The sequence below is a fragment of the Argiope bruennichi genome, chromosome 3 (genome assembly GCF_947563725.1).
Source record: "Argiope bruennichi chromosome 3, qqArgBrue1.1, whole genome shotgun sequence".
Taxonomy (NCBI): domain Eukaryota; kingdom Metazoa; phylum Arthropoda; class Arachnida; order Araneae; family Araneidae; genus Argiope; species Argiope bruennichi.
Window position 1 is genome coordinate 88,060,867 of NC_079153.1, and position 16,475 is coordinate 88,077,341.

The 16,475-nt window shown below is 27.5% G+C and overlaps 1 protein-coding gene across 2 annotated transcripts in view; it reads right to left on the reverse strand.

Moving 5' to 3' along the window:
* LOC129962744 (synaptotagmin-1-like) overlaps positions 1-16,475 on the reverse strand; it is a 267,950-nt gene that overhangs the window by 74,507 nt on the left and 176,968 nt on the right. Inside the window, exons 1-2 of one of the 2 annotated variants that reach the window (XM_056076726.1) lie at positions 12,237-12,363; positions 4,805-5,021 (exon numbers count right to left, since the gene is read on the reverse strand). In XM_056076726.1, coding sequence (XP_055932701.1) covers positions 4,805-5,020 — 216 coding nt within the window. In that variant the 5' untranslated portion in view covers position 5,021; positions 12,237-12,363. Of the gene's footprint in view, positions 1-4,804; positions 5,022-12,236; positions 12,364-16,475 lie in introns of those variants that run through there. The other variant, XM_056076727.1, reaches the window with a different exon arrangement.

Genomic DNA, 16,475 nt, shown 5'->3' on the forward strand with positions numbered 1-16,475 from the left:
CATAGATGATGAATATCAATCACTATTGCGCAGTTATGTTCCGAAGATACGTTGATTTGCAAGTAACAATGAGTGTTTCAAAATCCTATGAAATCGGCAAGAAAGCTTTTATTTCATTTAAAACAGGTGCAGTTCTTCACTGTTTCACTGATATTTTATGTTCAACAGTAAACAATTTATATTTTCATTTTAATTATTTCCTCAAAATTTCAAGAGGAACTGTCATAAAATTACACTCGAGCAAACGAAGAAAAAAATTGCCTGCAGATTCACTTTAAAACCCCTTTTTTTATTAATTTAAGCATATAATAAATTATTATGTAACAGCAATGTTAAAGTTGCCAAAGGATGAAAATGGCTGGCGATTAATTAAAAACATATTTTCACTACTGTTTTCCGTTTTCTGATAGAATGTTTTATAAACAGCCATTTTGCTTGGATATATGCAATTGCCTCTGCGCTTCAGATGTTTAAATTTAATATATTTTGCCCAAGAGAAAGCCAACTAGTCAGTCATTTAATGCTGTGAATGCTGTATGAAAGGAAAAAAAAATACTTTTGTAAACAACCAGAGATAGTATCAAATGATATGACAGCATTAAAAGCATTTGTAACGTAATACGATTTTTGATAACGCTTAAATATATCCTTGAATTTGGAAACCATATACAACCAAAACAGTATAACAGATAAATACATTGATCGCATGTTCACAACATTTTTTGTACACGTAAGTGAAAGAACCTTTCAGAATATGTAAATAAACTTTTTCCTGTTTTTCAATAACTTATTTTGATTCGAATCTATTTATATGTCATTTATCGCCAATAGCTACTAGTTTATTTCCTGGAAAAAATGATTGCTAAAAATCTTTAATTAAATATTTATGTATACTGGTTTTAATGGTTTCCTCAGAAAGGAATTTTTAAACTTCATAGTTTGATAGGCATGTAATTTATATTATTTTAGAAGCCTTACATTTTTTTTATTTATTGCGAGATGTACTCCTCTAATTTTCTGTTAATTCCCTTAAAATTTGAAACTCGATTTGAAAAAGGAGTGATTAAATTACAGCTCATGTAAAAATTACACGCTGAAACTATATTAAAATGGCTGCACCTTAAGAAAAATTTGAAAATAGCTTATTTCTGAAGTCAAACTTAACTTGTGAGTGCAACAAAAATTAAAAGTTAAATCATACTTTAAACTAACTTTTCATCATGAAAAAACAAGCCATATTTTTATACCTTCATCATTCCGTACTGTTTAGATTAAGGCGGGCTTTGCTTTTTATACTTATACTTTTATTATCAGTAATAAAAAAAATAGAATGCATTAATTATGGCAATAATGAAAATAATTTGAGTTTCTTTATAATAAAGAAATATATTTGTGCAAAATAAAGATTAAAATATTTATAAAATTAGTTAAAAATAGACAAAATGTACAGCAATGAATCTGGTATAGTTAAAAAAAAAAAGCCATCTTTCGAATTTTCAGAGGATATAAAATTCATTTTTTATGTTAAAATATTTTCAGTAGAAGAGGAAAAATGGGAAAATTTAGCTTAATTTTTTTAATTAATTAAAATTTCTGAAAAAAAAATCGCTTTGAGGTACATATTTCCACCTTCAAAGTATATTTATGCGAAAAACAAAAATATCTATCTTATAGAGTGCACACACACACACACACACACACACACACACACACACACACACACACACACACACACACACACACACACACACACACACACACACACACACACACACACACATTCTTCTTTATTATTAATGGTAATATGCATTTCTAATTCGATATTTTTTATTTGAAACTGCATTCACACATGACTTATGCACACATATATTTGAGCATAAAATAAGAGAATATAAAATATAGAAAATCCAAGAAAAATATTCCTTCAAGTTAGAAAGAGTTGTTGTTTTCAGAATATAATTTTTCTGGTTTCGTTCCATATACTTAATTATTTTTACATGACTTTTATTGTATTTAATTATCCCACATGCTCAATTAAATTTTTGCAAACCACATGCAAACAAAAAATTTTCTTTTCTTATTTTTTTTTTTTGTTTGGCTTATATTTACGGAAATTTATTTCTTAATAACATTCAACTTAACGAAAATAAAAAGAGACATAATCCAATGACCTTGCGCTGTCTTTTTCCAGAAGATAATTCTTAAATTTCAGGTAATTTATAAGTTAATTATTTTAATCTAATTTTTTTTATTTAATTAATTGGGAGCTAATTAAGTTTTTGTTATCGACCATTCTCAAGTATAAATTGAATTCAATTATCTTCGTGTAATAATGAAAGATTGAAATGGCATATGCAATAGAGCTAAATGCTGAAATATTGGAAAATCACAAAAAAAAAAAAAAAAGTTCGGTCGTTTTACAAGCACAAATTATGGTGATGTATACCACTGGTGGCACATACCACTCTTCACGCACTGTTTTTAAATTTTTTAGAGAATTACCAATTTAATTTTATGTTTACCTTATAATAAAGGATTGCTTATTTGTTACTTGAACGTGAGAAACAGTGTGTGATTTTTTAATGCTTATATAGATCGTTACCACTTTTAATGTACAATGCATTCACAGTTCTAATACAAATTATGAATTTTATATAATTATATGCAATTATCAAGAATTTTTAAAATTACCTTATTGCTCATTTAAATAAAGCATATAAACCGATGTGGCTGGTGCATAAGGACTGCGCAACTACTGCATCCACTACTTTTTTTTCAATGTATAATTATAATCATTCATTTGCTTCAATCATATAGAATCCATTACCAACTTAAAGCCTTTTCCTTCTTAGATCTTACTATCTTCAAGGGAATACTAACCTTCTTCGAAAGGAAGAAAACTTCCAAACCAATGGATTTTAAATCAGTACAATTTTCTTGTATTGATGCTTATGTACATTAAAAAAAGTGAGCTTACACTACATATACTGAGAAGAAAAGAAGTTACTATACACAACAGAAGAGGTTGAAAGTATGATTTAAATTGATTTTTTACGACAGAAAAATTTTCCACAAACAAAATTTGAAAATAAATAAGAAAAAATGGCCAATTAAGATTAATTAACTATTGTATTATATTTTTCATAAAGAAATATGGAAATAACATCCCTAATAAATACGTATTTTAATCTTTTATTTTCATGGATTTTTTTTATTGTTCATTAGCTGTTGCATACATCTTTTATATGTGTGAGGGTTGCACTGAGCCTAATTAAGATTTTTTAATTTTTACTTATTTAAAATTAACTATAACCAAGTAATCAGTTTTAAATTCTTTCTTAAAACTCACCCATATCAAATAAAATATAATTATTAATTTTTTTACTTATTAAAATATTTACTTCTCAAAATTAAGTTAAAAAAATTTAAATTACTTCTAATTGTGTCATTTAATGAAAGTTATAATGTTTTCAGGGGTAAAAAGAAAAAGCTATTGCTGCTTACAAAGTAAGGCAAAGGGGAAATACATTTGCTAAAACCATATGTCTCGAATTAAAGCTTTTTTCTTTATATCTGTGTCAATTGTTTTTCTAATATTCTGAAATGCATTCTATTAAGATCATTAGCCATTGGTTTCTCAATAGATAATGATAGCTGTCCTCTCCGGTTCTTTGTTTGCCCAATTTTTAAAGGTCTATAATAAAGGTTTTATGTTTCTATGACCCTTTTCTCTATATTTCTCTAAAGAAGTGTATATTCCTAGTATTCTAAAATGCATGCCACTGAGATTCTGTCTTCCTTTGAACACAACTGTCTTTTCTCTTTCTTCTGCCCAAAGAGAAGTTTTCCCTCAATATTTTGAGAAGTTAATTTATTACTTCACCAAAAATTGAATACAGTCGTGTAGGATTTGACACCGATAGGATTCTCTCTGGAGATGCCTGGATGGTTTGTCGTCTCTTTCTTTCTTTTAACATTTTTTTTCTTTTTTTCCCTTCCATCTTGCGCTCATCCAATATGTTATGACCCTCGGTTCCTTTTCTCCATAATTCTTTGAAGTGTTGTGCTTAAAAATTTTTAGAAATCGATATTAGGTGTTTTTATGAGTACTGCTTGCCCTTTTCTCTATAGTTCCCAGAAGAGAAGTTTTTCCTTCAATGTTTTATAGTCTTGTATTGAGATTTGATTTTATCATTGCCATTTCTTCCATTTGCTTACTGTTTCTTGAAGAGAAAAATTCCCCTAAATTTTTGGAAATGCATACCATTGATATTATAAACTATATGACCACAGCACTTTTCCGCTATAAAGAGATGCGTTTCCTAAATAATTCGTAAGGTATATTACCGAACTTGGTATTCTAATAATCAGCGATCCTTTTTCATTATAATTTTGCAAAGACTTTGGATTTTCACAATGCTCTGAAATGCATATAAGCTAGATTTGGTGTTCCTAGGACCACTAGTTCTTTTTATTTACAACCCTGTGAAAAGATGTACAAAGTGATTTGGTTTGATAAACATCACATACATTTTGCAGAAAGGAAACATACTTCCTCAAATATGTAAATAACCTTCTTTCTTCAATCGTTTACCACGCTCAATCTGAACGAATAGCTTTTTCTCGTCAAATAAATGATGGGGTTTCGGGTTTTGTTAATAACGAACCCCTGAAGCGCATTCGAGGAGACATTCATTTTCGTCCTAGAAAAAAAAAGTGTCCAGTGCTCCAAGTTTGCAATGAGAACTTACAGCTTATTAGGAAAACTGAGTGATGCGTTGCTAAGGGCAACCGAACCACTTACCTGTTGCTGTGGGGGGAGGGCTGCCATGGCACTGGCTTCGCGCATGTGCATGAGGCGTTTCTGGCGTCTATCCTGGGAGGGTCTTCGTGGTGGAGAGTAGAGTATCATCCTCTCCTTGCGGGTCCTGGAGTAATATTTGCAGATAATGGCAGAGAGGGCAATGAAGAGGGCCAAACCCACACCTGTGGCGGCCCCCAGAATGTCTTGTGGTAACATGCTGCAAGAAAAAAAAGAATATATTATTCAAAATGAAATTTTAAAATATATGATTAAAATTATTGTAAAATTATAGAAGGAAAGTGACTATAAAAGAATAAAAAATAAAGATTTATAGAAGTAACAAAAATGTTTATGTAAACACGGATTTTTAAAACATTTCATTCTCCATAAGTCACAATATCTAAATGACATGCCTAATTAAGTTTATTTCTTTTTTGTTATTTTACTTGATTTTTAATACATGAAATCGTTTATTTATACCATGCTATACTAATTGAGTGACACCACTTCAAAACTGATCAAAGCGAACAAAACAAGACAAAAAAAAAAAAAAAAAAAACAGCAACAACAACAATAATAAAAAAAATGTATGAAATTGGCATGGGTGGCGTGGAAGGTTGAATATTCAGTCATGTTTATTAATATGTTTATTTGCATCGCTTCTTTTTGAATGAAGACTCAGAGAAGGGGGCGAGGTTTGAGTACGTGAAGGACAGTATGATGCGTATTTCAACAATGTAATCACAAGGAAGTTGGAGTGACACTGCTGTGGAATGCTCGTGAAATAATAACTTAAGTATAAAGGCTAAGAAATGGAGTGGAGAACCATCACTTCAATGACAAGGCGTGGAATAGTCCTGAATTTGTCCTAAGAATGGTTGTTGGTGAATTAATTAATTTCAATTAAATTTTGATTCCATATGAAAAGCACTATTTGTTTCAAAATTGTAGCAAAAATAAAATGATCACCAGGTTGCATAATATTTATATGAATGAGTTGTAAAAGGTTTAAAAAACTGAAAATTAAAAAAAAATGAAACTAAAAAGCTTTAAACTCCCATTACTATTAATACATTTTTTTTAAAAAATAATTTCTTCAAAAACAGGCGTGAGGCATCTAACATTTTGAAAATGAAACCACTAGGAATATTATGAAAAAGAAACTTTCTAAACATTCATTACACATGAAAAATAAAAAAAATGTAATTAAAATACCAAATTACCTAAAATATTTTGATTCTCGTATTTTAATAAAGCATCCTTTCAAGAACTTCTTTATTCACTAAATACGTTTATGCAAAAAATCATCTTTAACGTTTAGACCACCATTCAACTACGCAGATTTATTTAAAACAATTGCATGGTTTACAAATAACTATACCTCTCTTACAAACATTGATAAAAGAAAGAGTTTAAACTCAACAAGGAAAGATGTTTTAAACTATGTTTGTATATGTAACTCTGGGTAAGACTGGGACATCACATGATTTCATATTCCACACTATGAAAAATATTTGCCACCATTGATGTGCTTTATATGGCTTAGTACAGAATAAAGCTATGGCCATTTAAATCCTCTAAAAATACTTATATCTTCACTTCATTAGAATGCTTTGTATTCTCTGTATTAACACCTTTTTCATGTGAAATTCAATTAAAAAAATGAAATCACTTATAGAGGAAGTTTCACATGACACAGTGAGGCAGACTAATGCATGAATCTTGCCTGTGCGACCAAGGAAGCTCACATATTACGATTTTTAAGCAAATAATAATAATCTTCCATCTATATGATGACCAAATTTTCTTTCTTAATGTTGTTTTCTGATTAGTTATAGCCATTTGTAACGAGTGTCATTATTTTTTATAACCCTGTATAGAAAAGTGTTGATAATCGCATGATTTTCTTTATGTAATATCGCTTGCGTCTAAAATCCCAAAAAAACATCAAAATTTTATGTTTTTTTTTAAATAATGTATTTGAAGCGATTGCTTTATCATTAATAAGATATTTATGAGAAAAAAAGGTTGGAGATAGATTTTGCAAATGCGGATTAAATATTTATTAGTGAGTGTTCTAGATTTTTATTCAAATAATCTAGTCTGTTGTTTCCGCAACTGTCAAATTAAGGTTTATAGGGAATGAACAGAAATCCCTTTTCAAATTACAGAATTAAATACGGTATAATGCTGTTATGCTATGTGAAAAGGAAACTATAGAATGCGGAGAAGTCCCGACACGTATTGCCTTTTAGCGTGGAACTGTGAGAACTGCATCAATACTGTTGACAATTTAATACAACGATCCATACAGAGTACATCTAGAGAAGAATTGATTTTTACTAATTTCCTATAATTTATGGTTTTTGTGTATAAACAGAAATTCTTGTCTATCACTCTACGTTAATTTATAGCCATAATTATTATTTATATGCTTTCTATTATTATTTGTTCTGAATTCCTTTATCATAATTTGTATGAATAATCTTCTTCTCTTGCTGTAAACTAGGATATCCGTCACCTATCGAAGCAATGGCACTATCAATATTTACACAGACATTGTAGAGAAACAACCTAATAAATCTATTCTCCTCGAATATTTTCAATTACTTTTTCAGATGCTTGAACTAAGTAAAAGAATTATTGCAAAGGCAAAATGGTCAAATGACGAGCTTAAACATCTATAAAACAACTATTGAATGGAAAGTCAATAAAAATTATGACCTTATGGTTTAATATTCTAAGCACTATTCTGGGAGATAAATTTAAGAAAAGAAACCTAGTTGATTATATGTGGGGAAATAGCATCGGTACTGCATACAGATTATATTACATGTACTACATAACAGAATGAATCGAACTCAATGAAATTAGATGAAAATTCATTGTGGATTATATGTGGGGAAATAGCATCGGTACTGCATACAGATTATATTACATGTACTACATAACAGAATGAATCGAACTCAATGAAATTAGATGAAAATTCATTGTGGATAGTGATGATTTTAACAAAATATTTCAAAATCCTGAAAATTTAAAGACATTAAAAAAGTGGTGGCAAAGATTTCTAGCCTTTTACCAACATTTTTGAACTTTTGTTGGCCGTTGTCCTTTTTGCTAAAGCTGGATAGTTAAGAATATAGCAGCCAGTCATAATAATGATTGATTAACGGCTTAGTTTTGTGGGAATGGGCCTGACTGGCTCTAAATAAATAATAATAATAAAAAAAAAGACTTAGTTGTTTAACACTTGGAATTCCTTTTACTGATAACGATGATTTGGATGAAAGGTTTTCTTGTGATGAGAGCTCAGGTAATGATGTATTTGATGCTTTTTCAAAATACGAGGAAATTTGTATAGTTTATAGAAAGAGTGACACACATAGTGTATGGTGCTGGCTTTCATTTTGTTGTAAATGAGCCCATACATTCTGTATGGCCTCATTTACCATGACTTGTGTTTCATGCACTCATTTACCATATATGTGTGTTTAACTTGGCAGAGAATTATAAATTCGATTTTTTTCAGGTAAAATAGTTTTATTGTTGGTTATATAAAATGTAATTTATCCTGAAATAAATTGTCATTTTTAAGAAACGTGAAAAGCATTTAGATCCTAATATTTATAAAAAATATTCGTGCAATAAAATAATGTAAGTTTAATTGATATTTATAATTTCTAATTTCACATGAATTTTATTACTTATATTTTGCAAGGTAATGGATTTTCGACTCCAAGAGAGTGGTTAAAGTACTACGAAACCGAAATGATTTCACTACCAAATCAACTTAATGAAAATTCATTTTCAATTAATGGTCAAAGTGATTTTAATCTTTGTTAAAGCATTTTCGGTATGTATAAGAAACTGTATAGCAAAACATGCAGTTTATTAAATAACCCTAATTTAAACTTTTCTGTTTTATATAGCATCAAATTTGTATTCTTTAAGATGTTTGTTTTCCTTAGTCTTCTTTACTTATCGATGTTTCGTTTTCCTTCGGGTATCTTAGTATCTAAAGTAATTTGAGCATTATTACAAAATATAGTAAAAGTAATTTATAAATAAAGAACCGGCGTCAGTGAATGACACAAATAGGGTTTTGATACCTTGTTATAGTAAAAATAGACGTCCCCGAATCAATATATATATATATATATATATATATATATATATATATATATATATATATATATATATATATATATATATAAGTAAAACAAGTACTAAAACTAAAAATCGGAATAGGATATCTATTTAGAATAAGTTCAGTTATATTAACGTCCCGTTTGAAGCAACACTAGGGCTATTTTGGGACGGACCTCGTAATTTTGAACCGCGGTCAGATGACGAGGACGAGAATTCCTAAGAATAAATATTTCTTCCTAAGAATAAAATGTATGCTGCAAAATCCACAATCGTTGATAAAGTGAAATACCGAATAGGAAATACTAAATAGGAATGCATTGAAATTGTACATGAAATGTGTTTAAGTGCGGACAATTTTATGGTACTAGAGTTGTATAGATAGAAATGGTAATCAGTTTAAAAATATGAACTAAATAGAAAAAAAAAAGAAATGTACATTGTTATAAACATTGTAAACTTCTTGATTGTTAATGAAGACTTAATAAATAATAAATAATCAAAGCATAATAATATTTTTTTGCTTCAATATGTATTTGGCGTTTAGGTTAAAAGAAAAACATAATTTTCATATTGCGAAGAATTCCTTTTTTTGTCAATAACGTATCTTTTTTAATGATTTTTTTAAACAGATTATGTTTTTTTAAATCCACTTCCGTAAAACCAAAAAAAAAAATTATTCTATATCCAGATATTCATCATAAAGTTAAAAAAAAATATTACAAATTAAATTATTTTTATCAATATAACTGAAATCTTGTTCGAATATGGCGACATCTATATATTTCCAACTGAACCAAAATTAAAATTTAAAGCGTATAATATTAGATGTTGTCAGTAGATGGCGCCACAAACTAACAGTCTTTGCAACGAGTTTAGAAAGAAAAATAAGAAATGGAATGTTTACGAAACAAAAAATGAAGGTAAAGTAATTTTATGAATAACTAATTTTCTTTCGTCTTTATTCAATTTTTTTTAATGTTAGCATTCAAATTAGAATAAAAATATGTAAACGTGAAAAGTAATAAAAAATAGTTAAAAAAACCTTTTCAAATAATTATAACTTTTTTTTTAATTTGCTAAAATTTCCAAAATTTATTATGTTTTATGTGTAATAAACACACATAATTTTTTTTATAACTCAAAAAACATTGAACACTGAACTTTGAAAAAGCATTCATGCATTCGTATTAATCCAAATTTTACATATATTATATAAATATAGCAATATTTTAAATAGGCTAATTTTTGGTAAGAAAAAAAATTAGTGTTCTGTGAATTTAATATAAATAAAATTAAATTCATTTTTAATTAGTGTTTTTAAAATAAATTAATTTATATTAAGTTAAATTACATTTTTTATAATTTAATAAAATTTATATTTTTATTAAAATATAAATTTTGATGAGCCTTTTGCGCTATTATTTTCGCAATTTCACCTGTTGCCTCTATGCACTTCTCTAACTTCTTAGCATAAAGATTAGTATAGATCTTTCTTATTGCTCATAATCTATAAATCTTAAAATCAACAAAAAAAGATTTATTTGATTAAATGCGTGTAAATTCTATTTCACAAAGGGCACATTCCCTATTTCACATTTATTTTCCTACAATCTATATATTTTCAAATGACATAGAATACTTTGTTTTTTTTATATTAAATCATTACTCATATTCATTCTGAATAAGAAATTCATGTAATTTGACTCTATGATTTCTATAAATAAGAAAAAAGTCCCGTTGGCAGTTTCAATGGATAAAAAATAAAATATTGTATAATTTACCATCGAACTTTCCAGTTATCTTTAAAATGACGTGAAATACAATTGTTTAAGAATAATCTTGCCAAATGATATTAAATGTATAATTTTGGCAATTTTTTTCGTTTATATATTTTAAATATTCTAAAATGATATAACCAAAAATATTCTCCGAAATATGCATCTAAAATTCAATCTTTTAATTTTTTTTGTTCATTTATGGAAAGGAATTAAGAGAAAAAGCAATAAAACATTTTAATACTAACCAAAGTTCATCATATTCATTTTTCTATCCTTAAATAAGTCTTTGATGTTAAGGAAAGTTCGATTCTTCATTCTCGATATATAAAAATAATATTTGGTAATAACTTTTCTTTCATTCCTATCTGATAACATAGATAAGTTTTCTATAAACGGAAATTAACACCAATTATGAAGTTTTTAATTAAAGAAACCATTAAAACCATATTTGAATTTATTAAAATTTTAAAACCATTAATTTACATTAAATGTTTTTTTTAAATAGAAAGAAATATGAATTTAAATTAAATGAAATTCTATAGTATTATTAAATATAACAATATATTAAAATTTAACGGAAGTAAGATTTATGGATTTACTATTTTACTTTAGTACTGGATAATGTTCTTTACTTAATCATGGTTTTAGTATTCATTTATATTCACTTAAGAAACTGTTGTTATATCACTTATAAAACTTTTTCATCATAATTAAGATTTAAAGTATTAACATCAAAAACTTTCACTAGATGGCGCCACAAACTATCAGTCTCTGTTCTTTGTGAGTTCAAACAGAAAATTAAGAGAAAGGATTTTACATTTCTTATTATTTTTGAAATTGGTGATTTTCTAAAATTTGTTGTCTCTTCTGAAATCTTATTTTTTATTTTTTTAAGAACCAGGTAAGATTACTATCATTCTACCGATGCATGAGGGATATTGGAACAATGATTGTCGAGTTGGCATAATGAAAAATAATGTTATTTTTTAATGACCATCGCAGTTTGTGTCTTCGTAGCACCAGATCTATATTAATTTTTAATTTTAAATGACGGAGATGACAACTGTAACGACACCCCCTACTCCAAGCCTCTGCACTGCAAGGATAGAAAGCAGTTTAGTATGCGACATTATGTTTAGGATGCACTAGGCCTGCTTAAAATATTTTTAATGATTTTGTGTTTCGAACTGAATCCTCCCGATTTCGATACCCTCCCGCTACATCACTGTGGCATTTTTGAAAAGAAAAATGTAATATTAATATTGAGTTATTAATTTAGTGATATCCAAAGCAGTGCATAGTAGCCGGGCAGCAAAAGGGTATAGATACCCCGGGTACCAATCTTACACAAAGATATCGAGACAAAACATTTGTCCTCTCATATGATTTTTAAAACATGAAATAACATGTAAGAGCTAAAAAAAAATGATATCATCTCCTGGAAGCTATGCATAGTTACTAGATTCTGCATGACTACAAGGGAAGAAAATATAATGACTTACTTTTTTTCTGCTTCTCTACGCCACTAATCCAATGATTTATTTAATTTTCTGAATCATTTTAAAGATATATTTCTCCAAGTAAATTTATATGTTAAATTGAGACGAAACCTCAGAAAAATCCAAAATGTTCAAACTGTGCGTGCTTTAAAAATTTGTTACACATCTTCGGAATTACTGAATGGAAAAGACTGAAATGTTGCATAGTTGTTGTAGTTTTTTAAAAAATGTCTTATAAAAATCTGTCAATCTATTGCATCAATTTTGATTTATCGTCAATGGCATATTGACAGAGGAGAAAGATCATGCAGATGCACCAGGCGTCATGGAAACAAAATAGTAATGTTTTTTTTATTACATTTCAACGTCAAACATAATAAGAGGGAAAAAATTATTACTGCGGTTGCGCCATTTTATACCTGTTACTCGACGAATGATGAGTGGTGATAATGTGCGAAAATATCATTTATGATTCTGATTAACCTAACCACGCCACTGGCTCTGATCTAATCCTACTGTTTTCAGATAGATAAAAAAGGAAACACAATTCCATAAATAATTTTTAAATTTGAGAATATCTCAAACTGGCCAAAATTTACGGAAGTTTGAATGATGACAATAATCTTTCTTTTTTTTTATACTAGAAATTAAAATTAAAAAGATAATATAAACGAATTTTTTTGTTCAAAGAAATCCTGTGAATTCTGGAATATAAATTATATTAGACTGGAAACAAAAATTACTGCAGTTAAGCAACTGGATTGACTGCCATTTGATTCTCTGTTGTGTGTAATTTTTTTCTGTTACTTGATCTATTTATAAGATGCACATGTGTTTAATTGACGCTTATTTCCAAAATGACGGTGAAACTAGTGGATATAAATATTGTATATGATTAGAACTTACATTAAGGGAACATAATAAAAATAATTAAATATTTATGATGCAATCTTTTTTGTACATCAAGAATAGATTCAAAGTTATAATAGAAAAACAATAAATACATCAAGAATAGATTCAAAGTTATAATAGAAAAACAATAAAATCTCTGGAAAGATATTAAAGTTTTAGAAAAAAATCGCACTAGGATTGTGAACAATTTCGTTCTTTCACCTTCATGCTCGTAATTACTGACAAGACTGAAATCTTGTTGCTGCATTCAAACCCTTCTTAATGTATTAGAATTCTCACTATTTATACAGTTGCGTGTTTTGGAAATAATTATAGTTTTAGAGCTCCAGATAATTAATTAACATATTAATTTAACAAAATATTGATTTCATAGAGGTGCATAACTTAGAAGTTAGATATATTAATTTTAAGATTCCATAATACTTAAAATAATAAATTACGAATATATTAAAAAGTGAAAATAAAAAAATAAGAAATTTTTTAACACTTTATATTATAATTAAATAGTACAATAATATAATTAAGAGATATTTAAGTATAAGAGATAATCAAGTATTATAATTTTTAATTTTTGGGGAAATTTTGTTTGATATATTGATATTTTTTGAAAGAAATTTAATACAAAAACTTTTTTCTTTTTGATTTGTTGATTAAAATGTTTTTAAAAACTTTATAGATATTAAAATATTTTATGAATGTCGTTTTCTGTGATAATTTGAATTTTTCGCGATGTTTCTCATAAAGAAAAACACTTTTATAATAAAGTTTATTCATTCGATTACAATGACAATGAATCGATTCGATGGACGTCTTATTCTCTTATCACTTCATTTAACTTGGAAAAAATTATAAGACAATTTCTTTAATGCAGCTAAGATTAAATGATATATAAGATTTGATCATCGATAAAAATTTGTTTTCTTTTTCCCGACCTTCAAGCTATGTTTATGTTGATTGACAGAAATGAAAACATACTATGTGTATTAATTCTACAATCGATCCCCAACGGCCGGGGCTGAAACCAATATTTTTATCGTCACCATGGAAACGATCAAACTCAAAATAACATTTGGTCTCTTATTTTGTGGAAAAATAGGTTAAATATGTAGGGGATATTCGACTTAATTCTTTAGTGTAAACATGGTTTGTGTGTCTAATGTCTTTTTCCAGTATCGTATTAAAGGAAATTGTGTCATCGCGTTTGTTGCTAAGAATAGAGCAAAGAATAGGGAAATCGTTGTTTATAATGAGATGGAAATATTGAATGCAAAAATGGCAATATAAGAGAGACACGAGACAGTTAATGAAAAAATATATATACGTAACAATGGTCAGTTTATTAATGTAATATTTGAAATGAACAATTCAAACATTGCCTTATTAAATAGTTTGAATTAATTTGTTTTACACAGAAAATAATAAAGATATATCTAATAAATAAATGAGCGGGTAAATAATTTTTTTTTTATACTCTTCACATCTTTTGAATATTTTTGAGTAGAATATCTATCTATATATACACATGAAAATGGATGTTTATTTATCTTCTAATGTTTTTTTTAGTTATAAAAAATTACACAAGTTTATTACTACAGTATATTGTGCAAAAAATTATACAAGATAATAAAAAAAATTATGCAAAGTTTTTCTATTTTTTAGCTTTTTTGTCTGAAAATATAATCTCACATAATTGATTTTAACATTTTCTTAAAACATAAAAAAATAAAAAAATAAAACTGTTTTAACGATGTCATTTTTTAATGTAAAATGTTAATTCTAACACAATTTTGAATTTCATTTGTTACATCATTTAACATGGTTTTTATTGCTAGGATAAATTATAAAAAAAATTAATTGTTCCATCAAATCATTCATTTTTGTGCTTTTGCCAGTTTTTAAAATTGAGATAAAAATAATTTTTTTTAGATATTGATCTGTCAATAGGATTTTAACTTTCATTTTTATTTCGTAATTTATTGATATGTTGCTGTTAATGTGGTTAACGAGCTATTATTAATTATATTATTGAAAGAGAACAATCGATTATCAAACAGTCGTTGAGCAATTATTACTAATCATAACTAACTACTAATCATAACCTACTAATAAGATTGACCACTAATATATGTACTTTATACGGACAGAAAAAGTGATAGATTCCTATTTTCCTATAATTTTTTCATTTTTCATTCTTATAAAATAGCAAGGCGACATTTTGAATTAATGTATTCCTTGTTAATAGTTTACCAATATTCCGGGCAAATAAGCTGGTCGTTAAAGACGTCTAACGAAATACATAATATTCATAACTTAAGACCAATTATTTTGAAATCTATGAATTATGCATGAATTAGTAGAAAATACACCAAATGGCAACTGAAGGCACAGTTTTACTCTATGATGTTCCTCCAGTTGGCAAGGCGACAACAGCTGTTTCTGGCCAAAGTTTTTTTCTCAAGCAATACTTTCAAATAAATTATAATGTTTTGAAGACTTTAGTTATAACGATAATGACTGTCATTAGGGATATGCAAATACTTCCAGTTAGAATGATTAAATGACTCAAAGAGTGATATTACTTTGACTCATGATTTAACCTTCGTCAAGAGAGATTAAGAAAACCATTGACTAATTGTCATCATTAATAATTGGTACGGTATGGGATATAAACTTCTGGGAATGAAGCATGGTTTATTTCCGAATTACACAAGAATGAACTATATGATAAACTATGATACTGAACATATTAATACTCTTTCAGAATTCAGCAAAATAAAATGAAGTCAAAATGCATTTTACGTTATTTAAGCATTAGGATTAAATTAAACTCAAAAAAATTTCCAGTGTTAAAAAATATTCATTAAAAATAATAATCGCTGTAAGTATTACAAGAGAAAATTCTGGTAATAGCAATAGTTCGCATTAACTGTAGTCGATTAGATATTATTAGATGTCACTGGTTCACAATCGGAACAAGTTTACATTTTTTTTTGGATTATTTAGAAAATTACAGAAACTTTTCACATTTATCATGTATATTCGAAATGCTTTCACTCGAAATTCGATGTTTAAAATTTTTGCACTCTATATCATTTATAACGTTTTGTTTTCAAATTTAAAAAACAGAAAACGATCAGATGATAATCTTCTCAATTTATTCGCATATCACAACAATATGGTGCATTTTAAGTTTAGTTTCGTCTTATAGTGAACATCGAGTACATTTTGGCGTCTTAATCCGCCATCCAATTTCTGTTGTTTGACACAAATCAATGATTTTAGTGTCAAGAATCTATATTAAACCATTTATATGTCCCTTTTGTTACGTAT